At 45.7% G+C, this 26,481-nt stretch overlaps 1 protein-coding gene across 1 annotated transcript in view; it reads right to left on the reverse strand.

Annotated features, from left to right (window-relative positions):
- LOC117354478 (zinc finger protein 271-like) overlaps positions 1-26,481 on the reverse strand; it is a 65,657-nt gene that overhangs the window by 28,393 nt on the left and 10,783 nt on the right. The window contains exon 5 of the mRNA XM_033932108.1: positions 12,021-12,392. Coding sequence (XP_033787999.1) covers positions 12,021-12,392 — 372 coding nt within the window. The remainder of the gene's footprint in view (positions 1-12,020; positions 12,393-26,481) is intronic.

Here is a 26,481-nt window from a genome sequence, read left to right on the forward strand (position 1 = left end):
CACTCTGTACTGAAAATGCAGATTCCCCACCCGAAATCTGAGGTACTGACGGGAGGCCGGATGAATGGGATACGAGTGTAAGCCTCCTTGGGATCTAGAGAACACAACCAATCGTTCTGATCTAGAAGGGGATAAAGGGATGCCAGGGACAACATGCAAAATTTTCCTTTGACTAAAAATTTGTTGAGAGCCCTGAGATCCAGTATGGGCCTCAGACTGCCCATCTTCTTCGGAACTAGGAAATAATGGGAGTAAAACCCCCTGCTCTGCTGTTCCAAGGGAACTTCCTTGATGGCATAGAGATGAAGCAGAGGTTGAGCTTCCTGAAGAAGAAGGGCGGTCTGGGATGGATTGGAAGGATACGCTCTTGGAGGAAGCTCTGGTGGAATCTGAGTGAAATGAAGAGAGTATCCTTCCCTGATTAGTGACAGCATCCAGAAGTCGGATGTAATGGTCTCCCATCGATGGTAAAAATGATGGAGACGACCTCCTATTGGAAGAGGAGAGGACAGAGGCAGAACAATGGAGGTTATGCTCTGTTTGAGACAGTTAAAAAGGTTGAGAAGCCTTTGGTGCAGCAGAAGGCTGAAGTTTCTGTTGCTTCTGCTGTTGTTGCGGGTTTTTGGGGAGGTGCTCAAGTGTAAGGAGCTGCCCTCGGAGGATAACGCCTCTGATAGGATGGAAGAGGTCGAGAAGGCTTGGAAGGAGCTGGCTTAGGCTTTAGTCTGACTATGGAAGCAAAAAGATTTCTCATGCTCAGACAACGTCTTGGTGGCGACCTCTATAGATTCATCAAAAAGGTCATTGCCTTCACAAGGAATATTGGCCAGACAATCCTGAATGTTGGGATCCATATCAATGGTGCGAATCCAGGCAAGGTGTCGTGTCACTACTGAGAAAGCAGTGACCCTTGAGGAAAGTTCAAAGGCATCATAAGATGACTGAAGAAGATGCAACCTGAGTTATGCTAAGGTAGCAATGACTTGCTACCAAACGTCTGTGCTGAGCAAGGTCTTTAGTAAAACCAGGGAGTATATCAATAAAATACTTAAAATATGTACTAAAGATGAAATAATAATTCAAATCCCTGGAGGCCATCATCGAATTTTGATAGAGACGACGGCCAAACTTGTCCATGGTCCTGCCCTCTCTGCCAGGAAGTATGGTAGCATAGACCCTGGAAGGATGACTCCTCTTTAAGGAAGATTCCACAAGAAGGGACTGATGAGATAGTTGAGAGTTCTCAAAGCCCTTGCAATGTACAGTTCTATACCTCGATTCCAACTTGCCTGGAACAGCAGGAATGGCATAAGGAGTCTCCAGGTTTCATTTGAAAGTTTGAGAAAGAAGCCTGTTAAGAGGAAGTTTGAGAGATTCGGCCAGAGGCCAAGGCAAACCAATTTCCTCTAAATATTCCTTAGAGTACTTAGAACCAGAGTCCAATTTAAGATTCAGGTCCTCAGCCATTTAACAGAGGAAGGAGGAAAAGGACAGTTGATCTGCAAGAGGATGGCCTCGAGAGGGTCTCGATGACCTTGAGGCGCCTCGAGAGGAAAATGAAGGTGAGGCCTCTCTGGAGTATTGATACTCAAGCGAATAAGCAGGCTGGGATGAGGCACTGGGAGAAACGGAGCCCTCAGGTTCTGCTATTGGTGTTCTGGATTGAGGAGCTGGAGGCCTCAAAGAGCTGGAACGCCTGGATGAGGAAGGCTGTTCTCTTGAAGAGGACCTGTGCCTCGATGAGTGCCTCGACCGGTGATAAGAGTGCTGCCTGGAAGCAGGTCTCGTAATGGGCAATGCCTTATGTGAGGATATAGGGCTGGAAGCTGTAGATCGAAGTCCCATAAACTCAGTGGTTTGGATTGAGGTATCTCGAAGCACTCCCAAAGGCTCAGCTCCTTGTATGGAGTGTGAGGATTCCAGACCGGACACTCGCAAAGACTGGACTCCTTGCATAGAGTGTGTAGATTCAGCTCTAGGCACAGGCAAGGACTCGACCTGTTGTGAGACTGCTGAGCGCCCAGGCTGGACTGCAGGAAGCAGTCGGAGGCAGGACTATATTTGGTCAATAACTGAACAAATTCCCGCTCTAAAATGGTCTGGATGGTAGCGTGCAATTGTAGATCCGAGTATGAAACTGGACCACTTCCTGAGGCTAAAGGCTCTGAGGATGAAGAGGAAGAATGCTTCAACTTGGAGGAATGTTGCTTAGGTAGCTTCATGACCACCGCTGGAACTGTCTGCTGAGGTATCTGACCTGAGGGAAGCTCAGGAGAAGACTTGGCAGATTTACTCGAGGTCGAGGACATTCCAAATGAGGAAGCTCTGATGAGAGTCGAGGTCGAGGTGGCAGGAGGACACCCTATAGCAGGTTTGACTGAATCAGAGGTCGAAGCTGTAGTAGGGCTTTCCATACCGAAAATCTTCTCCACTTGAACTCGACGACGTTTGAGGGCTCGAGGTTGAAGGGTAGCACAGCGAACGCACGACTCCGGGCAGTGGTCAGGGCCCAAACACTGAAGGCACCAATGGTGGGGGTCAGTGAGGGATAACGCATGCTGGCACTGGCTACACTTCTTAAAGCCCGTGACCAGCCGGGACATAGAAGAAAAAAATAGCCACCGCAAAGTCAAAGCCCGCAGGCTGAGGGCACGCAACAGGGCCACCGTCACTCGACGAAAAAGTTTAACTTTTTTTTTTTTTTTAACAATGACCGAAAAAAACCACAACGACAGTGTAATAAATAAAACACGAGCCGCGGTTGAGAGAAGGCACAAAGCAAACTAAGTTCAGTGCAGAGTGTCAAAGATGGACTTCTTGGCTCCGTGGAAAACTGAGAACTGAGGAGACACGCCCTGTGCTAGGTGGGATGGCACTCACTCATGCGCGGTGCGACAGATTCAAATCTTCTGAGTGTCTTCAAGCAAGTCTGCTTGCGAGGCTGTCCGCATCCGGGCTCCGTGGATGACGTCACCCACATGTGAGAATAGGCTGCCTGCTTGTCCTGGGATAAAGCCTTTGACCGGGTTCGGTGGGACATTTATTTTATTTTTTAAATCATTTCTATTCTGCATATCCTACAATTCTATGCGGATTACAATTATTCAGGTACTCAAGCATTTTTCCTCTAACTGTCCTGGTGGGTTCCCACTCTATCTAATGTAGCTGGGGCAATGGGGATTAATGACTTGCCCAGGGTCACAAGGAGCAGTGCAGGATTCTGAGGCTGTAGCTCTAACTCAGGGGTAAGGAGCTCCGGTCCTTGAGAGCCATATTCCAGTCGGGTTTTCAGGATTTCCCCAATGAATATGCATGAGATCTATTTGCATGCACTGCTTTCAATGCATATTCATTGGAGAAATCCTGAAAACCCGACTGGAATACGGCTCTCGAGGACTGGAGTTCCCTATCCCTGCTCTAACTATTGCTCCTCCCTCCGCCCAGCTGACTTGGATTATTTGATTGACTTTTTGAATTACAGGTTCCTGAGGAAGGGACTTGCTCCCGAAACCAGGCTGGTTGAACCTGGCTTCTTGTGGCGTTCGTTGTTTTACCTTGGACGCCTGGATTACAACTTTCATTGAGCTAAGTACTCTTTTTCCAAATATTCCTTTCAGCTTTGGGAGTTGGCTGGGGGGGTTTCCAGAGTGGTAGCCGTGTTTGAATGCACTTTTTTCACTGTTTACTATGCTATTATGTTATGGTGATTTCATAACATAATAGCATAATAAACAGCATAATAAACAGCATAATAGCATAATAAATAATCCACATAAAAATGTGGATTATTTGTTTGAATAAAGCCTTCATCTTGGACATCGACTGTCCACGATTTCTTTGTTTCTTCAATATTACTCTCTGTGGAGGGACCAGGGTCAATTTTCTTGGTACTATAACCATGGCACCACGTATTCCCATTGGAGGAGAATGGGTTCGGTGGGAGGCTCCTATCGGGACTGTGAGCCCTCTATGCATCTCCAAGAGCAAACGTTATTACCAACGGTCGGGAGTTACAGCCGTTTTCGATCTTAGGGGAACAAGGCAGGGGTGCCCTCCCCCCCCCGTCACCTCTTTTGTTTGCGCTAACGGACCCGTTTATTAGAGATGTGGAGTTGATGCCGAAGATTGCGGGTATACCGGTGGGGAAGCGACAGTTTAAGCTGTCGGCCTACTTGAATGACCTCTTGGCACACCTTTCAGAGCAGAGCACTCATTGCCTGCGCTTTTGGAAGTGGTGAAGGAATTCAGGGAATAGCTGGGGTTATGACTCAACTTGTCTAAATTAGAGGTACTTCCCTCAGATGTGGAATGCAGAGACAGATGGGGAAGGGGCGGACTTCCCTTTACGATGGGCATCGGCCTCCTTTAGATACTTGGGAGTACAGATGACTATAGATGTGATGGCCTTATGTAATGAACGTGATCCGGCCGCTGCGGGAGACTGGACAAATGTTAGAGCACTGGCGGGCGCTCTCGCCAATTGGCTGTGTGAATCTGGATCAGATGTTCATAATGCCAAAATGGTTATATCTGCCGCAGATACTTCCCCTTAAGCTCCTTCAGAGAGATATGGCCACACTGAATTGAATGTTGGCACAATTTTGTTGGGCGTATAAAAAGCTAAATTGAGACTGTCTTAATTGATGGGGAGTTGGGACTGCCTAATATGCAGCAATATAATTATGCATGTCTGTTGAAACGCTTATGTAATTGGCTTGCACAAACAGAGCAGTACACTCCTGTCTATATTATGCCCCAGACAGTTATTTCTCCCTTTTACAGATGCCCCAGAGATTTAAAGATCGTCTAGTGTTGCAATCAGCTGAGGTGTCGTGGAGATGGTGGGGCATCCAAATGTCACTGACTTAATACCATTGAGAGTACACTCGCTATTCCCTCCTGGGAACAAGAACAGGGTGTTTGAGCGCTGGGAGAGAGAGGGGATGACTAAATTGGAACGTGGTCTGACTGAGGCGGGAGATTTAGTTGACCCAGACAGCGTGTAAGGCAAAGCAGGAGTGCAATGGGGGGAACACATTCGCCTACTGCAAGCTAAAACATTTCTGGGCATCATTAGATCCGATTCCTTTAAGTGCACACGTGGGGGGGGGGACTCTCCTCTGGGAGTTTTTCAGGGTGGGACTGGGACAGCAGAATTCGATCTCTAATATATATAAGGAAATAGCAACTCTGCCTCCTGCCAAACAGTGGGACTTTTATTGCAAAGTGTGGGCGAGGGAACTACAATTGCAGGACACCTGGGATATGCAGGCACAAATAAAGGACATTCTCAAGCTAACGAAAGCAGCGTCCCTTCGGGAGTGTGATTTTAGGGTGCTCTCAAGGGCATACTGCACCCAACAGCAGTTATTCTATAGTGTGTGTGTATGGGGGGGATTGATAGCAAAGAGTGTATTAAATATGGGAAGGCTGCTGGAACTTTGGTGCATATGTTTTGGTGATGTACACACATGCAAGGATATTTGCGGAGATCATAGGTTATATCGGACATACATTGGGACTTAATATTGCTGGTATGCCCAAACTAGTGCTGGACCTCCCTAGGGTATAATCAGGTCTGCTGGGAGGTAGGAGACATTTGTGTAGCAAACTGAGCTTACTGGCCCGGAGCAGTATCCTGAAGATTTGGACCTCCATGGAGTCCCCGTCCTACTGGCGCTGGAGGGAGGCTTTGGATGCAAAGGGTTCCAGGAAGGGCCGTATCCAGTTCTTCGAGACCTGGGACCCCTAGGTTAGTAGCCTGAGCCTGAGAGGCTGTGGAGACATGATGGGAGAAATAGGTATTAGGTTGGTGGAGCATTGTTGTTATAGAATAATGCACAAATTGCCACAGGGGTGGATTGGTGGGAGAAGGGTAGCTGTACACTGATGGAGTGTGGGTGGGGTGGGGGAATAGGGGTTGATTAGGTTGAATAGGAATGATTTATATGACTCTTCTTTTTGTGGAGTACATTAAGGGTTGGCTCTGCTGCAGGGTCCGTCATGTTCAGCATGGGGATGTCGGTCATCAGACTTTGAAGGCTTTTTCACTGAGTGTGTTTCATACTGTTATCAGCATACGTTTCTTTGGTTTACTGGTTATTCTGTTGTCATCCTCAATAAAATTATTTCTATAATATTTTTTTTACCAATATTTTCTCTCAGGAATGTCTGCTTAATAGTTGTTCCTTCCACCACTCCTAGATGTTCATATACACTTTTTTTTCTGTATCATCTGTATGAACCTTCTTGTATCTTTTCAAATGTGATTTCCATTTAGGCTTTTATCACATTCTAGTTAGTATATGGTTTTATTCCAGAATGAATCCTCTTGTGCTTTTTTAAAGTTGAATGCTGATTAAAGCTTTTACCACATTCTGGACAGGTATATGGTTTCTCTCCACTATGAATCCTCTTGTGTATTTTTAAATTTGATTGCTGATTAAAACTTTTGCCACATTCTGGACAGGTATAAGGTTTCTCTCCAGTATGAATCCTCTCATGCTTTTTAAAATCTGATTGGCGAATAAAACTTTTGCCACATTCTGGACAGGAATATGGTTTCTCTCCAGTATGAATACTTTTGTGCACTTTTAAATTTGATGGGTAATTAAAACTTTTGCCACATTCTAGACAGGTATATGGTTTCTCTTCAGTATGAATCCTCTTGTGCATTTTTAAATTTGGTGGGTGAGTAAAACTTTTACCACATTCTTGACAGGTATATGGTTTCTCTCCAGTATGAATCTTCTTGTGCATTTTTAAAGTTGAATGCACATTAAAGCTTTTACCACATTCTGAACAGGTATATGGCTTCTCTCCAGTATGAATCCTCTTGTGCACTTTTAAATTTGATGGGCAAGTAAAACTTTTGCCACAATCTGGACATATATATAGTTTCTCTCCAGTATGACTCCTGTCGTGGATTTTTAAAGTTGAATAACGATTAAAACTTTTACCACATTCTGAACAAGTATATGGTTTCTCTCCAGTATGAATCCTCTTGTGCTTTTTTAAATCTGATGGCTGATTAAAACTTTTGCCACATTGTGAACAGGTGTATGATTTCTCTCCAGTATGAATCCTCTTGTGCATTTTTAAAGTTGAATTGCGATTAAAGCTTTTACCACATTCTGAACATGTATATGGTTTCTCTCCAGTATGAATCCTCTTGTGCTTTTTTAAATCTGATGGGTGATTAAAACTTTTGCCACATTGTGAACAGGTGTATGATTTCTCTCCAGTGTGAATCCTCTTGTGCATTTTTAAAGTTGAATTGCGATTAAAGCTTTTACCACATTCTGAACATGTATATGGTTTCTCTCCAGTATGAATCCTCTTGTGCTTTTTTAAATCTGATTGCTGATTAAAACTTTTGCCACATTCTGAACAGGTATATGGTTTCTCTCCAGTATAAATCCTCTTGTGCATTTTTAAATCAGATTGGTGAATAAAACTTTTGCAACATTCTGGAGAGGTATATGGTTTCTCTCCAGTATGAATCCTCTTGTGCATTTTTAAATCCAATTGCCGATTAAAACCTTTGCCACATTCTGCATATGTAAATTGTCTCTCACTTTCATGGATTCTCTGAAGACATTTTAAACCTGTTTGATGATAAAAAGGTTTTATCATAATATAAAGTGGTAGAATGTTTCTCTCCCATTTGAATTATTTTGTGCATTGTTATGTAAAGATTTTATAAGTAATTAGTTTTAAACATCTGAAAACCTGGCTTTCTCAAAAAAAGTAAGTCTCCCTCCAACTTAGGAATCAAGGAAACTCTTATATCTTGGCATCCCAAGTCCTCTAAATTTTCTTCACACTTCTACCTCTAACCCTCTGTTGTAGTTCCTTCCTATTTCTCCTACTGTTTCTACGAACGTGGAGATGATGCGGTATACAAACCTAAGGATTAGATTAGATTAGTTTTATTCCTTCTTGTATCAATTGGTGAATTGTTATTGTTATGTGTCAATATTCAGCTGGGGGCACTGAGCATTTTCTATAAAGCTGATAACATATCTGGCCACCGGCATTAAAAATCTGGTTCATGGGTGATGGCTGGAAGCTGTGTGGTTACAGCTGGTATTCAGTGCAGTTCCCACATAGCTAACTGGACATAGGACTGGTATTTATGTGGTCTTACTTGTGTAGTTAGCTATGTTTGTACTGGCATTGAATGTCCCCACTGTACATTCGCATAATTTCAGGGTCTGACCTGACTCCACCACTGCCTGGATCGTGCTGGGATGGTCAGCGCTGCTACTGCTGCTTGTATGATGGACCATTTACTAGTGATTGCTGCTCTGCTCCTCTTTTTCAGTCCTGAATGCTGCTGAACAGACTTTCCCTGAGTGCAAGTCATGTGACCCAAACATGTCATCTCTACTCGCCAAAGAGTGATTCTAAAACTGAATCAGGCTTTGCTCCTTGGGGTGAACTCTCAGGAGGGATTGGGATTTTGCCTGCTGTCTTTACATTCCCTGTGTTGCTGTTGTTTTCCTTGTACTCCTCTACAACACCCAATCTCAGACCATGACTTCTAAGCGGACCTTATTAAAGATCTACTAAGAGCTCCAACATTTAGATGTCTTATGCCTCACGGAGACTTGACTGCGTCCGAGAGAGGAGGTGCTGAGTCTGTTAATACAATGCTGCCTCTCAGGTTTGGGGACTTGCAATTGTAATTTCACCCAAGTCTCAGGCAAATGAGCTATCTGTTAACTCTGTACCTTATTCAAAAGCTTTACTACTGGAATTTTCTTCTCACTCAGCCACCTATAATTAGTTTATTACCCTCCTCTCTGTGCATCTGAATGGGATAAGGTTCACCAAGCCATTGCAGATACGATCACTAGTTTCCCATCTCTTATTAATCTACGTAGGTGACTTTAGTATTCATGTGGATCCAGCATCACATCTTAAGAGTTCAAACTTCCTCACATTCTTATCTGACTTTTTCAACTCATCAGGCAGGTTACACCTTTGATTCAGTGATCTCCCATAAATGATCAAAGTTTCACTTATCCTTCTCAATACCCTGGTCTGATCACTTTCTGGTTCTCGTGGATATTTACCTATCGATTTTGCCTATGATAGATGATCCCTTTCCCAGAAAAATATTTTCTCTTCTTTCATCAGAGGACCAAGCTTCTACTCGAAACACTTCCTTAACTAATTTTCTGGATGGGATAGCACCCCCTTAAATATGTTTCCACCTCTTGGGTGAGCTAATCCTTGGTATCATCAAGACCTTCAGATGCTTAAATCACAGATCTGTAAATATGAACGACCCTGGCACTGCAATATAACTTTTATGTGATGGAATTAAATAAAGCTAAAAAAGACTTTTTCTAAACAACTCAATCTATCTCAAAATCTTTCAAGTAAACGTTTTGCTCTTTATTCCAAGCTCACAAGGAAACCTCGTTCCGCCCATAAGGGTAGTTCTCCCTTAGCTGTAGACTTATGAAAGTACCGTATTTTTCGCTCCATTAGATGCACCTGACCATAAGACTCACCCTAAATTTAGAGGAGGAAAACAAGAAAAAAAACATTCTGAACCAAATTCTCCCTGCCAGGCTCTGCACCCAATCCCACACTTCATGCCAAGTTCTGTACCCTGTCCCCCCTCCTTGCCAGGCTCTTTACCCTGTTCCCCCTCTAGTGGTCTAGAGGAAGGCCAGGACAGGGAAAGCCTAGTGACTGGCAGGCAGGTAGGGACAGGGCAGACAGGTAGGGACGGGACAGGGCAGGCAGGTAGGTAGGCAGACCTCCCCCCCCTCCCAGGCACCCACCCCAGGAAGACAGCAGGAAAGCCCAGGCCTCTCCCTCCTGCCTCCCTATTTTTAATTTGTCAGGGAGGGCGGGTAGGCCCCAGCCTCTCCCGCCTCCCTATCTACCCTCCAGGCAGGCAGCAGGCAGGCCCCAATCTCTTCCTCCTCACCCTCCAGGCAGGCCCTGGCCCACTTCCTCCTCCCCACCGTGCCCCAAGGCTGGCTGGCTGGCTGCCTGGTTCCCACCACTTCCTTCCAGAACTGCCGGCTGACGCTGCTGCCTCCTCTTCCGTTCTCTCGCAGCATAGCAGCGCACCAGGTTACCTGCCTGGTACAGCGGCATGATAACCTTCTCAGATCCGTTTGTGATCCCCTTCTTGATCATTCCTAGCATTCTGTTTGCCCTTTTCGCCGCTGCTGAGCATTGTGCGGACAGCTTCATTGACTTGTCTACAAGCATCCCAAGTCCCTTTCCTAGGGGCTCTCTCTGAATACAACACCGGACATCCTGTATTTGTGCATAGGATTTTTGTTACCGACATGCATCACCTTGCACTTATCCACGTTGAACCTCATTTGCCATTTCGCGGCTCATTCCTCAAGTGTGTTTATGTCTCGTTGTAGGTTGAAGAGCACAGGTCCAAGCACCGAACCCTGCGGCACTCCACTCGTGACTCTTCTCCAGTCCGAGTATTGTCCATTTACCCCCACTCTCTGTTTCCTATCCGCCAATCAGTTTTTAATCCACGTGAATATATCACCCTCGATTCCATGGTTCGTAATTTTTCGAAGTAGACGTTCATGCAGGACCTTGTCGAACGCCTTCTGAAAATCTAGATATATAATGACTGGGTCACCCTTGTCTATCTGCCTGTTTACTCCCTCGAAGAAGTGCAGTAAGTTTGTCAAGCAAGATCTTCCTTTGCTGAAGCCATGCTGGCTGGTCCTCATCAGTTTGTGTCCGTCAAGGTGATCAATGGTGTAGTCCTTTATCAGTGCCTCTACCATCTGTCCCGGTACTGAGGTCAGACTCACTGGTCTGTAGTTTCCCAGATCTCCCCTCGAACCTTTCTTGAAGATCAGCATAACATTTGCTACTTTCCAGTCTTCCGGAATCCTTCCTAATTTGATCGACAGTTCAGCTATAACCCCTTTCAGTTTCTTGATTACCCTCGGGTGGATGCCGTCCGGTCCCGGGGATTTATCGTTTTTAAGCCTATCAATCTGCCTGCATACCTTTTCTAGACTGACCGCCGACCCTGTCAGTTTCCATCTTCATTTCCTGTGTATAGCCTGTTGGTTTCTGGTATGTTAGATATATCCTCTTCGGTAAATACAGCCGCAAAAAATGTGTTCAGTTTGTCGGCGATGGCAGTAATAGTATATCCCCTTTGCAAACACTGCACACGTGTGACCCACTGAAGCACCATCAGAAATAGGGCCCCTTTTTTTCACAACAGTGTGCCTTATTTCCAAATAGATATGTTAAAATAGCCCAATGCTGTTTATGACGCTGTCCATGTAATATACACAACGGCATTCAATGAACTTCAAAGTGCCTAATTTTTTAGCAATCTTTTTTTTAAACCAATCTTTTTTTCTGTAATGAGTTACTGTACTACCTCTATGGTCTTCAGTTCCAGCCAACCACCAGCCAAATTATTTGAAGGCTTTTTCTCTTTTCTGGCTTTTATTCATCATCAGACCTTAGTTTTTTTTTAAATGCTTGTGCTCTATACTCTATATCTTGTGCAATTCATTGAACTTTTTATATAAAGCTTTAAAATTTTAGCTATTTCTTAATTCTTTTTTGAACCTCGGGAAGCTAAGCTAAAGCCAAGTGTATAAGTTTTAAAGCTTTATATAAAAAGTTCAATGAATTGCACACAGGAGTCAGAGATCCAGGAACCATCGGAACAGCAACCATCCAACCTGCTGAAGATATAGCATACTGACTGGCAAGAGGGACTCCATCCAAGATATACACCTGTGAGTCAGTTCTCTATCTCCACCTGCTGGTAGATGTGTGCTATCTCACTAGTCTCTGGAATTGTCTGCTGTCGACACTAAGGAATTAATGCTTTGATATAGTCACTACATGTAAAAGGTTTCACTTCAGCATGCGTTCTCTGCTATATTTCAGGTTCACCTTTCGTTTGAAACATTTTCTACACTGACAACACAAAAAGGGTCTCACCCTGGGGTGATTTCTCTTGGGCAATAATAAATGATATATCTTACCAAGGCTTTTTCCACAGGTGTCACGTAGAATGGATTTCTTCCCTTTCCTCTCTCCCTGGTGGAGTTTAAAAGCCATTTGGTTGCTGTTTTTATTTTGTAAGGGTCTCTCTTCTCTCAGATGTCTCTGGACCTCAGGGATGTTTGTGAGTTCCCTGTCACTATTCACACACTCAGTGACTGCATCGAAGGAGTCTCTTGCAGGGTCTCTCTGCTTCTTCTCAGATTCCTGTTGATAATTTCTTGCGTTTCGACTCTCATTCCTCAGAGTAATATTCTCACTGACATTTCCCAATTGTCTTGGGATGGGTTCAATTTCTAGAAGCCATTTTTCTTGATTCTCCTCCCTCTTCGTCTCCTGCATTGCCTCAGTATCTGCTGGATAGAAAGAAAAGACAGCAATCGTGCATTAGTAAACTATGGAGCGCTACTAACGATCGAGAAACAAAGTTTTCTGGGCTCACACAACTACATGGAATTTCTGTTAAGAAAATTCTGCAATAAGTCTTCACACCTCACTCTCTCTTTTTTTTTAAATTAGGTTATGAAATTAGTTTTCTAATTAGCAATAAACCCAAAGAGAAAAATAATAATTAAAGAAACAGGGTATATACCAGCTGTGGAGAGTAGGACAGAATTGCAAGAGTGTCATTATCGTACTATGTTGCTGGCTTATGTCCTTCAAAACCAAGCCTATTACATGGGAAGTGTCGACAGCTTTGTATAAAATGTCATTCTGCAGAGACATTGCAGGGGAGATCCAAGATGGGACGCCACGCCTTATTGCTGAGACAGATGCTGTGAATTGTACCTGTGATATTTCCTGCAACTATGCCGAAGTGGAGGGGAAGAAGCGCCTCCCAATGCTCTGTTAGTCCCTCAATCGGCACTATCGATGAACTTTTACAGTGACTTCAGAGGGAAACGGGACAGCCGGAAACCCGCTTGCAGGAGACACCAGCGAGGAGTGATGCAACGGTGGAAATCCCTGGGCTGCAACAAATTGCAGCTCTATACTCTCGAGGAGCATAGGGAGAGGGGAGACATGATTGAGACATTTAAGTACATCACGGGACGGGTCGAGGTGGAAGATGATATCTTTCTTCTCAAAGGACCCTCGAACACAAGAGGACATCCGCTCAAACTCAGGGGAGGAAAGTTTCGTGGAGACGTCAGGAAGTACTTCTTCACGGAACGAGTGATAGAGCATTGGAACAAGCTTCCAGTACAGGTGATCGAGGCCCGCAGTATCCCAGACTTCAAGAACAAATGGGATACCTATGTGGGATCTCTGCGGGAGTCATACCAATAAATAGGGTCGCTAGGATATAGACTTAAGGCAGGTCAGTAGAGTTAAGGGGGCCAGTAGACTTAAAAGGGGGTCAATGGTATGGGCAGACTTGATGGGCTGTAGCCCTTATCTGCCGTCATCTTTCTATGTTTCTATCTTGAGTCCCGATGTCAGAATCCTGCCCCCGCAGCCTCAGAGAGCGAGCTTTCCGTGTGTGCTCAACACGTCTGGAGAGGCAGTGTTTGAGCCAGACAAGGCTTCTGAGAGCTTGCTGGAGACTACTGGAGAAGTTGTTTCCTCCGGAGAGAATGCCTGAGGAAGGACTTCCAGTGGAGGCGGACCGAGGCAGCCAATAGGTATGTCTGGGAGCTGAGAGTTCCCCTTCACCACTTGTACTTTTTCCAATGGTTACTAAACCTCCAGAAGTTACTCTGGAAGCACTATGGGACCTGGTAGTAAAACCTGGGAATTCAATTGCTCCACAAATCAACAAACAAGGAGAGAGACTAAATGAACAAGAAAAAGAACTCTCAAATTTAAAACAAGATACTATGAAATTTAAAATGACTTACAAAAATTATCCACAGAAGTGACCTCAGGGAAAAAAATTCAAGAAGCCCTGATAACGGATAACATTTTTTTGAGGAAAAAGGTGGAAGCTTTGGAAAATTTGGGCAGAGCTAACAATTTACGCATTTTAAACTTTCCTAAGATACCCGTAGTCACTCCAACAGAGATGATTAAAAGGTATTTTAGAGAAATTTTGGATATACCAGAACAATCCATGCCTCCCCTTGTAAGAGTTTACTATTTACCACAGAGAATTGACCAACAGCAAAACTCTGGGAATGAAAATCTACGAGAGATCCCACTAGATGTCTCTAATTTATTGGAGTAGTATACCAACAAGCAAGGACTAGATATTCAAAACTTCTTAAAAAATTCTCCAATAACTGTATTTGGAAGCCTCAGTCCCACCACTCCTCCGCTTTATCGTTTGCACCTGCGGGGAGAATTACGTGGTAGCCTTCATCATTGGCTATTCCGCATTCATAAATATTTAAAGCATAAATAATTTTAAATATGTTTCAATATACGTTTAAAGTGCTATGTGTCATTCTCTTCTTATTTGCTTATTTATAAAGCACAGTTACTTATCGTAACAGGTGTTATCCAGGGACAGCAGGCAGATATTCTTAACGCATGGGTGACGTCACTGACGGAGCCCCGGTACGGACCTTTTTAACTAGAAAGTTCTAGTTGGCCGCACCGCGCATGCGCGAGTGCCTTCCCGCCCGACGGAAGAGTGCGTGGTCCCCAGTTAAGGTAAGCCAGCTAAGAAGCCAACCCGGGGAGGTGGGTGGGACGTAAGAATATCTGCCTGCTGTCCCTGGATAACACCTGTTACGGTAAGTAACTGTGCTTTATCCCAGGACAAGCAGGCAGCATATTCTTAACGCATGGGTGACCTCCAAGCTAACAGAAAGGGAGGAGGGATGGTTGGCCATTAGGAAAATAAATTTTGCAACACAGATTGGCCGAAGTGTCCATCCTGTCTGGAGAAGGCATCCAGACAGTAGTGAGTAGTGAACGTGTGAACTGAGGACCAAGTGGCAGCCTTGCAGATTTCCTCGATGGGCGTGGAACGGAGGAAAGCCACAGAAGCAGCCATAGCTCTGACCCTGTGGGCCGTGACAGCACCTTCCAGTGAGAGACCGGCCCGAGCATAACAGAACACAATACAGGCAGCAAGCCAGTTGGAAAGCGTCCGTTTAGAGACAGGACGACCTAGACGGTTAGGATCGAAGGTCAGAAAGAGCTGAGGGGACGAGCGGTGAGCCCTGGTACGGTCAAGGTAGTATGCAAGGGCACGCTTACAATCCAGCGTGTGCAATGCCTGTTCCCCAGGATGAGAATGGGGTTTAGGGAAAAAGACAGGCAACACAATGGACTGGTTGAGGTGAAAAGCCGAGACCACCTTTGGAAGGAATTTAGGATGGGTACGCAGAACCACCTTGTCATGATGAAAAACAGTGAACGGTGGATCGGCGACCAGTGCATGCAGCTCACTAACCCTCCTGGCAGAGGTGATGGCAATGAGGAAAAGCACCTTCCATGTTAGAAGTTTGAGCGAAGTTGTGGCAAGAGGCTCAAATGGAGGTTTCATGAGGGCTGATAAAACCACATTCAGGTCCCAGACAACAGGAGGAGGCTTCAGAGGTGGTTTGACATTGAAGAGGCTTCTCATGAACCGGGAAACCAGTGGATGAGCCGTGAGAGGTTTTCCGAGGATAGGCTCATGGAACGCAGTGATGGCACTGAGGTGGACTCTGATTGAGGTAGACTTGAGGCCAGCGTCGGACAGAGAGAGCAAATAGTCCAGTACAGTTTCCACCGCCAATGAGGTGGGATCGTGATGATGCAGCAGACACCAAGAGGAGAACCTGGTCCACTTCTGATGGTAACATTGGAGGGTGGCCGGTTTCCTGGAGGCATCCAAAATGCGACGGACAGGCTGAGACAGATTCTCTGGAGAGGTCAGCCCGAGAGAAACCAAGCTGTCAGGTGGAGCGAAGACAGATTGGGATGTAGTAGAGACTGATGCTGCTGTGTAAGTAGAGTAGGAAACACAGGAAGAGGAATGGGCTCCCTGGAGCTGAGCTGCAGCAGGAGGGAAAACCAGTGTTGACGAGGCCACCGCGGAGCGATGAGAATCATGGTGGCCCTGTCCTTGCGGAGCTTGAATAACGTCCGTAACATCAGAGGCAGAGGAGGAAAGGCATAGAGGAACCGATCCGTCCAGTCGAGCAGGAACGCATCCGGGGCCAGACGATGAGGAGAGAAGAGTCTGGAACAGAACTGGGGCAGCTGATGGTTGTGAGGAGCTGCAAAGAGGTCCACTTGTGGAGTGCCCCAGCGAGCAAAGATGGAGTGGAGCGTGGGGGGATGCAGAGTCCACTCGTGAGGTTGAAGGATGCGGCTAAGAGTGTCGGCCAGGGAGTTCTGTTCGCCCTGGATATAGACAGCCTTGAGGAAGAGACTGCGGGCCGTGGCCCAGGTCCAGATGCTGAGAGCCTCTTGACACAGGAGGCGAGATCCGGTGCCGCCTTGCTTGTTTATGTAGTACATGGCGACTTGATTGTCTGTGCACAGGAGAAGAACCTGAGGGTAGAGAAGGTGCTGGAAGGCCTTGAGAGCATTGAACATGGCTCGGAGTTCCAGGAAATTGATGTGATGTCGACGCTCCTGAGGGGTCCAGAGTCCCTGGGTGCGAAGATCTCCCAGGTGAGCTCCCCATGCATAAGGGGAGGCATCCGTGGTAATGATCATGGAGTGAGGGGGTGGATGAAAAAGGAGACCCCTGGAAAGATTGGAGGAGTTCAACCACCATTGAAGAGAGAGCTGAAGAGACGATGTCACAGAGATGGGATGCGAAAGAGGATCTGTGGTCTGTGACCATTGGTTGGCCAGAGTCCACTGAGGAGTCCTGAGGTGGAGTCGTGCCAGGGGAAGTACATGGACCGTCGATGCCATGTAGCCCAGGAGGACCATCATCTGTCGAGCAGGGATGAATTGATGAAGGAGCACCTGACGACAGAGGTGGAGCAGGGTCCGGTGCCGGTCGGAGGGGAGGAACGCCCTCATCAGATTGGTGTCGAGAACTGCTCCGATGAACTGAAGTCGCTGCGTGGGAAGCAGATGCGACTTGGGGTAATTGATCTCGAACCCCAAGAGATGGAGGAAAGAGATGGTTTGATGAGTGGCTTGCAGCACAAGTGGAGATGTAGTTGCTTTCACCAACCAATCGTCCAAGTAGGGGAACACCTGTAGGTTGTGAGACCTGAGGAAGGCCGCTACCACAATAAGGCACTTGGTGAACACCCTGGGCGATGATGTGAGGCCAAAGGGCAGCACTTTGTACTGATAGTGGCGATGCTGTATCTGAAATCGGAGGTAGCAACATGAAGTCTGATGGATTGGAATGTGTGTGTAGGCCTCCTTGAAGTCTAGGGAACATAGCCAGTCGTGTTGAGATAGAAGAGGGTAAAGCGTGGCAAGGGAGAGCATTCTGAACTTTTCCTTGACCAAACACTTGTTGAGGTCCCTGAGATCGAGGATGGGACAAAGGTCTCCTGTCTTCTTGGGTACCAGGAAGTAGCGGGAGTAGAATCCCTGACCCCGTTGGTCTGGGGGAACTTCTTCGATGGCATTGAGAAGGAAGAGGGATTGGACCTCCCTTAGGAGGAGTGGAGTTTGGGAGGAGTGAGAAGCAGACTCTACGGGAGGATTGTTGGATGGAAGAGTCTGGAAATTGAGTGAGTATCCATGGCGAATGATGTTGAGTACCCACTGGTCTGATGTGATGACCTCCCAGCGATGGAGAAAAATGGTGAGGCAGCCTCCGATAGGTTGAGGAAGAGGCGCCGAAGGTTGGAGACTGGCTATGCCCTGGAGAAAGGAGTCAAAAGGGCTGAGCAGGTTTAGACTGTGGAAAAGGTTTGGCAGGCTGGTGAGATTGAGGACGGGCCTGGGTGTGCTGTTGCTGGCGAGGGCGGCGAGATTGCTGCTGAGGAGGATTGAGAGGTCTGGCCGAGAACCTGCGCTGGTAAGAGGACTGTGGCCTGTAAGGTCGGGCAGGTGGAGTCTTCTTTTTAGGTTTTATGAGCGTGTCCCATCTGGTCTCATGGGCCGAGAGTTTCTGGGTTGTGGAGTCCAGAGACTCTCCAAAAAGTTCATCACCAAGGCAGGGCGCATTAGCGAGGCGGTCTTGGTGGTTAATGTCAAGGTCAGACACCCTCAGCCAGGCCAGACGCCGCATGGCAACAGCCAGTGCAGATGCTCGAGATGTGAGTTCGAACGAATCATAAATAGAGCGCACCATGAATTTTCGCAGTTGAAGGAGGCTGGAAATCTGTTGCTGGAAAAGCGGGATCTTACGCTCAGGAACAAATTTTAGCAGGGCGGATAATTGTTGGACCAGGTGCTTCATATAAAAAGAGAAGTGGAAGGTATAATTATTCGCCCTGTTAGCCAGCATGGCATTTTGATAGAGGCGTTTGCCAAATTTATCCATTGTCTTACCCTCTCTGCCAGGAGGGGTGGAGGCATAAACACTGGAGCCTTGCGTTTTCTTTAGTGTCGACTCCACGAGGAGACTCTCATGGGGTAATTGAGGTTTATCAAACCCCGGGATAGGGATTACTCTGTATAAACTGTCCAGTTTCCGAGGGGCACCCGGGATAGTGAGGGGGTTCTCCCAATTTTTATAAAAAGTTTCCCGTAAGATATCATGGACGGGTAATTTAAGAAATTCCTTGGGAGGTTGTTCAAAGTCCAAAGCATCTAAAAAGGCTTGGGACTTTTTCGAGTCGGACTCTAATGGTATGGAAAGGGCCGCCGACATCTCCCGAAGGAATTTCGTAAAGGAGGATTGTTCAGGCTTTGAGGTGGTATCTGCCATTGAGGGTTCCTCATCCATGGAAGAGGCATCCTCCTCGGTACCGGGCGGAGATTGTTCCCATAAGTCGGGGTCTCTGATGGCAGGTTCCGTGTGGCGGGTCTTAGAAAGAGATTTTCCAGAGCGCATGGATACGGTACCGGGAGAGGAAGATCGGTGCCGATCTGTGTCCCGGGAGGAACGGTGCCGTTCAGGGTCCCGGGAAGTCCGGAGTCGATCCCGGTCCCGGGAAGGGTCTTCCTCGGTGCGAGGCTGTAGCTCAGGTTGAGCAGATAAAATTGGCATGGAGGTGTTAAGCAGTACCGAAGGGGTGGACACCGGCGGGATGGTGCGAGGCTCGGGCCGGTCCGGTACCATAAGAAGCGGTGCCAACAGGGTCGGTAAAAGCTGTTGGAGTTGCTGCTGCAGCTGCTCCTGCAACTTGTCTTGGAGGATGGCCGTGATGCGGTCCTCCAGTGGAGGCACCGGTACCGTTATTGTCTTTTTCGGTACCATAGGTGCCGCTCCACGCCCCGGCGATGAGGAGGCCGATGACGAGGCACTCACCGAGATCGGGGCGGAGCGTTTACGGGATCGGCGTGACGTCGGAAGGACCGGCGTCGCCGCTGTGGCAGGGGGGCGCTCAAGGGAAGTGGAAGGCTTCTTAGCCGGCTTACCTGGTGCCATCGATCCCGAAGAAGGACCAGGCGTCGTCGAGGTAGTCAGTGCCGATATTTGCGGCGCCGTCAACATCGGGGCAGAATCCATTGCAGAACCGGTGCCGAAAAGAAGACTCTGCTGGATTTGTCGGTTTTTAAGCGTGCGTTTCTTAAGAGTAGCACAGCGGGTACAGGTGTCAGTCCGATGCTCTGGACCCAAACACTGCAGGCACCAATTGTGTGGGTCAGTTAGAGAGATCGGGCGTGCACACCGCTGGCACTTCTTGAAGCCCGGTTGGGGGGCATGAAGGGAAACACGGCCTCCGCAAAATCAAACCCGGAGGCTTGTATGATGGCAACAGGCCCCGCCGGGGCCGGTTGAAAAAACAGAGGAAAAAATTGAGAATTTTTTTTTTTTTACAATGTAGAAAAGACAAACCCGAAAGGGAAAAATCGAAAAAGGATCAAAAAAAGCGCGAGCGGGAAGGCAAAAGAGAGTTTTCAACAGCCGTTGAAAGCACATGTGTCTTCTTCGCTCCGCGGAAACGAAGAAACTGGGGACCACACACTCCTCCGTCGGGCGGGAAGGCACTCGCGCATGCGCGGTGCGGCCAACTAGAACTTTCTAGTTAAAAAGGTCCGTACCGGGGCTCTGTCAGTGACGTCACCCATGCGTTAAGAATATGCTGCCTGCTTGTCCTGGGATAATACTATGTACTTATCTCTGCGTCCGCCAACCTGGGAGCCAGAACCGACATGTTTCGCGTTATTACGCTTTACCAAGGGTCTCCCTACATGTTAAAAAAGAAGGAGGCCGTTAAGTTATTATTCATATATTGCTCCCCCCTATCTAGACTTACTAAAATAGTCAACCAAAATAACAATAAGCAACCTTACCGAGGTAGTCGCTGTCATCCGACTCCAAATACAAAACTTATGCAAGCAAGATGGCGGCGGCACACATCCTCGGCGTTTAAATACTCATCTACTTCCTGTCACCAAAGGTTACCTCCCCCTGTAACCCTTACTAGCCTGCTTGTCCATCCAATATAGACTAACCCGCAGGGACACATTATCATGTAAACCACATCTGTAGAATTACAATCTGTATCTTCTTTAGACTCCAAGGTAATATCCCTCCCTGGAACCTTTGGCACTTCCCACACTTCCTGTGTTGGCCCCTTATCGCCTTCCTCCATTTCCCATATTTTAGAAAGTCACATCGTTGGCCTAAAGTAGTGCCTCTCGAGAAAGCTATCCTATGGGTTTGCGTTATATACCAGTGCTGCTTCAGAATCCTAACTACTGTATTTACTACTTTAGAAAATGGAAGAACGCAGGTTAGAAATTCCTTATCTTCACCCTGAGGATCATTTCTCTCCTGCAATAGAAGCTCCCGTTGGGCAAATCTAGCCCTCTTATATGCCTGCCTTAGAGCTTTCTCCGGATACCCTCGGTCACAGAGCCTCCCCCATGCGTTCTTCCATTTTCTAAAGTAGTAAATACAGTAGTTAGGATTCTGAAGCAGCACTGGTATATAGCGCAAACCCATAGGTCCTTACAGGATTTTCCTAGGATAGCTTACTCGAGAGGCACTACTTTAGGCCAACGATGTGACTTTCAAAAATATGGGAAATGGAGGAAGGTGATAAGGGGCCAACACAGGAAGTGTGGGAAGTGCCAAAGTTTCCAGGGAGGGATATTACCTTGGAGTCTAAAGAAGATACAGATTGTAATTCTACAGATGTGGTTTACATGATAATGTGTCCCTGCGGGTTAGTCTATATTGGACGGACAAGCAGGCTAGTAAGGGTTAGACTAACAGAACACAAATCGAGGATCTTGAATAGGATTGCCCAAGCCCCCTTGGTAGAGCATTGGATAGCACGGAATCATAGGATAGAAGAGATAAAGTGGCAGGTCATTGAAAGAGTAGTTGGGAGGGATGGTGGGAAAGATCATAAGAGACTCAATGAGAGGGAACAGAGACACATCTTTATGTTAGATACGGTGACGCCAAGAGGGCTGAACAATGAGTTGGAATGGGCTTCATTGATAGGTTGAAAGGTTACACCAATGGGAAACAGGGGGAGGTAACCTTTGATGACAGGAAGTAGATGAGTATTTAAACGCCGAGGATGTGTGCCGCCGCCATCTTGCTTGCATAAGTTTTGTATTTGGAGTCGGATGACAGCGACTACCTCGGTAAGGTTGCTTATTGTTATTTTGGTTGACTATTTTAGTAAGTGTAGATAGGGGGGGAGCAATATATGAATAATAACTTAACGGCTTCCTTCTTTTTTAACATGTAGGGAGACCCTTGATAAAGCGTAATAACGCGAAACATGTCGGGTCTGGCTCCCAGGTTGGAGGACGCAGAGAAGTACATAGTATTATAAATAAGCAAATAAGAAGAGAATGACACATAGCACTTTAAACGTATATTGAAACATATTTAAAATTATTTATGCTTTAAATATTTATGAATGCGGAATAGCCAATGATGAAGGCTACCACGTAATTCTCCCCGCACTTGCAAACGATAAAGCGGTGGAGTGGTGGGACTGAGGCTTCCACATACAGTTATTGGAGAATTTTTTAAGAGGTTTTGAATATCTAGTCCTCCTTGCTTGTTGGTATACTACTTCATTATTTGGACTGATATAAAAGTTAAGATACCATAGCCATTTATTGGTGTGTCTAATTTATTGGAGACATCCGATGCATCTATGGCTTCTCCAGCAACACTTTTGCTCATGGTTGCCTTGCAATCAGATAAGGAATGGATTTTAAGAAATGTTCTTCAAAAATAGATCTAAAGAATTCTGGGGACATAAAATCCAGATGTTTCCAGATGTCTCGAGAGAGACACAAAAAAGGAGCGGCCAGTTCTTGATTTTAAGACCAGCAGTGACCGAGTTGGGTGGTGTTTTATATTTGAGATTTCCCTGCAAGTGTGTGATTAGATATCAGTCCTTAAAGAATGTTTTCCTTGAACCCTCACAGTTATCTAGTTTCATATCCCTTAAACGCCTTGAGAGAGAAGTTTAATACTGACTGACATTGTATTTGAAAGTTTCCCTCACTCAACAGTTAAGCTGTAAATCTAGAGAATTGTTAATTTCTGATAGCTTTTGCTTTCCTTGAAATCACTCCGATGTATAATCTTGGATCTTTAGTTGAGAACTTTAGACAGATTCAGCATATAGTTTGAGTTTCCTTTCAGTTTGATGTATTAATTTGAATATGTTTTGCTCAATCTACCTTTCTGTACAAGTGTATTATGCTTGAAATTATTGTGAAAAATTATAAATAAATATATATTAAAATAAATTCATTCTGCAGTGAACTGTTATGTGCATAGTCTGTGGACGTGTTCAACTATTCAAGGTTTTGGAGAGATGCAGCTTGCTTCTTGGGAAAAACCTTAAATGCGGCCATTTCTATCTCTGAGCCTAATGTTATTCTGCCATTTCTCTCTTTTACATACTCCAGCTCTGGAAAAATTGTTTTTGAGCAAGTGTTACATCGTGGGGAAGAAATGTATGTTGAATCATTGGTTGTCTGAGCTGCCTCCTTTTGTGTGGCGTTGGAGAAACAAGCTCCATGCCTTGCTGAGACAGGAGGAGAGCGGCTTCTGGGTCCCAGAGAAGGCGAAAGGCTTTCCTTCAAGTGTTGACTCCCTATCTGAATATTCTGGCTCCAAGAGGTCGCAGTCAGGTCTTCAATAACTTGTTTCTAATCTAATCTAATCTAATCCTTAGGTTTGTATACCGCATCTTCTCCACGTTCGTAGAGCTCGGCACGGTTTACAGGAGATGAAAAAGGAAGGAGCTACAATAAAGGGTTAGAGGTCGAAGTATGAAAAATATTTAGAGGATTTGGGATGCCAGATATGAAGAGTTTTTTGAGGACTTGGGATACCAAAGTTGGAGAGAGGCTTACATTTTTGAGAAAAGCCAGGTTTTCAGATATTTGCGGAAAACTTGGAGAGAGCTCAAGTTCCAAAGAGGGGAGGTAAGGTTGTTCCAGAGCTCAGTGATTTTGAAGGGGAGGGAGGTCCCTAGCTTTCCTGTGTGGGAAATGCCTTTTAGCGAAGGGAAGGATAGTTTTAATTTGTGGGAGGATCTGGTGGTATTAGGGTTTGAGGAATTCCAAGAAAGAGGGATAAAGGGAGGGAGGATACCATGTAGGATTTTGAAAGCTAAACAGGCGCATTTAAAGTGGACCCTGGCGATTATCGAAAGCCAGTGAAGCTTGGACAGGAGCGGAGAGACATGGTCAAATTTACTTTTAGCGAAGATGAGCTTGGCTGCGGCATTCTGAATCCGCTGAAGTCTATGAAGGTTTTTCTTAGTTAGGCTTAAGTAGATAGAGTTGCAATAGTCCAATCTGGAAAGGATGATGGATTGGACAAGGAGGGTAAAATGTTTTTGATGGAAGCAGGATCTAACTTTCCTCAGCATGTGAAGGCTGAAAAAGCATTTTTTTTACCAAGGATTGGAGGTGGTTGTTGAAGGACAATGTGGAATCAATGATGACGCTCAAAACATTGCTCGAGAACTCAAGCTGCATAGTGGAGCCAGAGGGTAGTGGGATGGAGGTGGGTAGTTGGTCTAGTTTTGGGCCAAGCCAAAGAAGTCTTGTTTTGGACTCGTTCAGTTTCATTTGCACAGTGTGGGCCCAGGATTTTAGATTCATTATTCAAGAGGATATGTTCTTAGACAGGTTGGTGAGGTTCAAATCGGTCTCGAGGAGGACAAGGATGTCATCAGCATAAGTGTAAATTGTTTCAAGGGGGGATAGATGGAGGAGTTTTAGGGTTTCTGAGTTTAGTCTATGGGTTACTATACTTTTTTTCTGTTTCGGGACAGGGAGGGCAGAGGGTTGGGAAGGGAGGGTGTAGGGGACCGAGAGGAGGTGTTGTAATACAGGGGTTGACTGCTTGGGACCATGGTGGGCATGGTCCATTATTGCAAAATTATTGTTCTTGTACGGATGTTTGTACTTCTCATTGGTTTCAATAAAAAGAATATTAAATTTAAAAAAAGGTATAGCAGCAGCAAATACAGCCCACAAAGACATCAAAATAGGAACTCCCCCACCCACAACTAGAGCCACCTCTGATCGCATGTTCCCTCTCTCACAGAAAATTCTAGAGCTGCCTAAGATCTAAAAATACATTAACTTTTCGTTTTAAAAGCAAGTCCAATGGGATCAATAAGTTACCTAAGAAACCTCAGTAAAAGGTTCTGTGTGTCAGAGCCAACATTTTAAATTTGGCTTGATAAAAATATAGTAACCAATTGGCTTCCTTCAGGAGTGGAGAAGCATGGCAAAGTCTCCCAGTCACTACAAAAATCTTAATAGCTGTATTTTCAATGTCTTGGATGAAGTTAATATTATATTTGGATAGCTCAACAAAGAAGGAGCTTTAATAATCAAGACAAGACCATGAACCAACTCATATAATGAAGACTTGACATAGGCCATAATGCCCCAAAATACCTCTGAACTACTGATTACTCCTGGCAGAATTCTGCGTAAAATATTTCAAAATTTTGTGTAAAAAAATTCAAATTCTGCGCACAAAGGGGTCCGTTTTTATGTTTAATCATTTTTATTGAATTTAAACATAAAGCAAACAATAAAACAAACCAACAAATCAGTACAATCATCAATCCCATCCCACCCACCCACCCACCCTGGAACAGCAGCTGTCAACCAAACAGGAGAAGAACTCTTAATTCAATAACTGGCTACGTGCCATGTGCGTCAAAGTAGTACAAAAGGACAAATATAAATTGCCCTGTCCGGAGTCCAAAGGCCCAATAGCCTGACGATCCATGCCAGCCAGTTGAATCATCAAAATCCTCCAGTGAGCAAAGGTAGGAGCTAAAGGTGTCAACCAGCATTGCAAGATGGCTTTAATACCCACAAATAAAGCCCTGTGTGCAAAGGCAGTACATCCTGAGCGTACTGGAGTCATAGGAAATGTTAAAGAAGGAAGGTAGATTGTAGTTTCCAAGTACAATTCCACAGGCGTCCGATCCACGGAATGAGCTGGCTCCAAAATGCCAATATTGAAGGACAGGTCCAGAACATGTGTCCCAACGTAGCATGAGGTGCCAAACATTTTGGACAGGTATCGGCAGGTATCAAATGCCCTGTTAGGAGCAAAATGAGTGCACAGCGCAAATTTATAATAACATTCCCGCTCCACAGCAGACGTAAGCAAGGTGGTACCCAGTCTCAAACTCTTTTTCAACTGATCTGCTGTAACGGTAACTTGTAAATCCCGAATCCATTTAGCTGCATACGTTGTATAATCCAACTCCCCCGGCAGCCTCCAAAAGATAAATGTTAATGGAAGCGGAGTGGTATAGGAATCTGTGCAGTTAAACATAAAGCCTCCGAGAGCATCTCATGCAGTTCCATCCGCAAACCCTCCCGAGGGAGGGACGCGACAAAGTGATGTAATTGAAAATAAGAGTACCAGTCCGTTTCCAAGAGTTGAAAAGTCTCTTTTGAGAGTTTGAAAGGATTCTATGGTGCCATCTTCTTGAACCACATGATAAAAGGTAAAGGAGACCCTTCTGGGCCCACCAACTAAAAGTCTCCTGACAAAGTCCCGGGAGAGACTCCCCATTTCCCATTATTGGTAGGCATGTTGTCACTCGGGATGGGATATGCAGAAAGATACATAACCTCTTCCACGTAAGCCAAGCTGGACGCAGAAAGAGTGCTCCAGCTGGCAAGCTTAGTTAAATCTACCTACGGGTAATAGGCCTGGCCCCCCTGGTCTCTTGGAAACATTAACACATGTAAAGGAATACAAGGACACTTACCCCCCACAGAGGAACCCGGTAAGGGAACGATGTACAGAGAGATGTTTATGTTTAATGAGCAAAGTTAGAGTCTGCAATACATAAAGCCACTGGGGCAAAATCATCACGGAACGAGGACAATAGGTGGGGGTATTGCCCTATACATAAAAGAGGGAATTGAATCTACCAGAGAGAACACGCCAGAAAGGAACAATAAGATAGAATCTCTTTGGGGAAGTACGCTGAAATC

Source organism: Geotrypetes seraphini, chromosome 2, assembly GCF_902459505.1.
Source record: "Geotrypetes seraphini chromosome 2, aGeoSer1.1, whole genome shotgun sequence".
Taxonomy (NCBI): domain Eukaryota; kingdom Metazoa; phylum Chordata; class Amphibia; order Gymnophiona; family Dermophiidae; genus Geotrypetes; species Geotrypetes seraphini.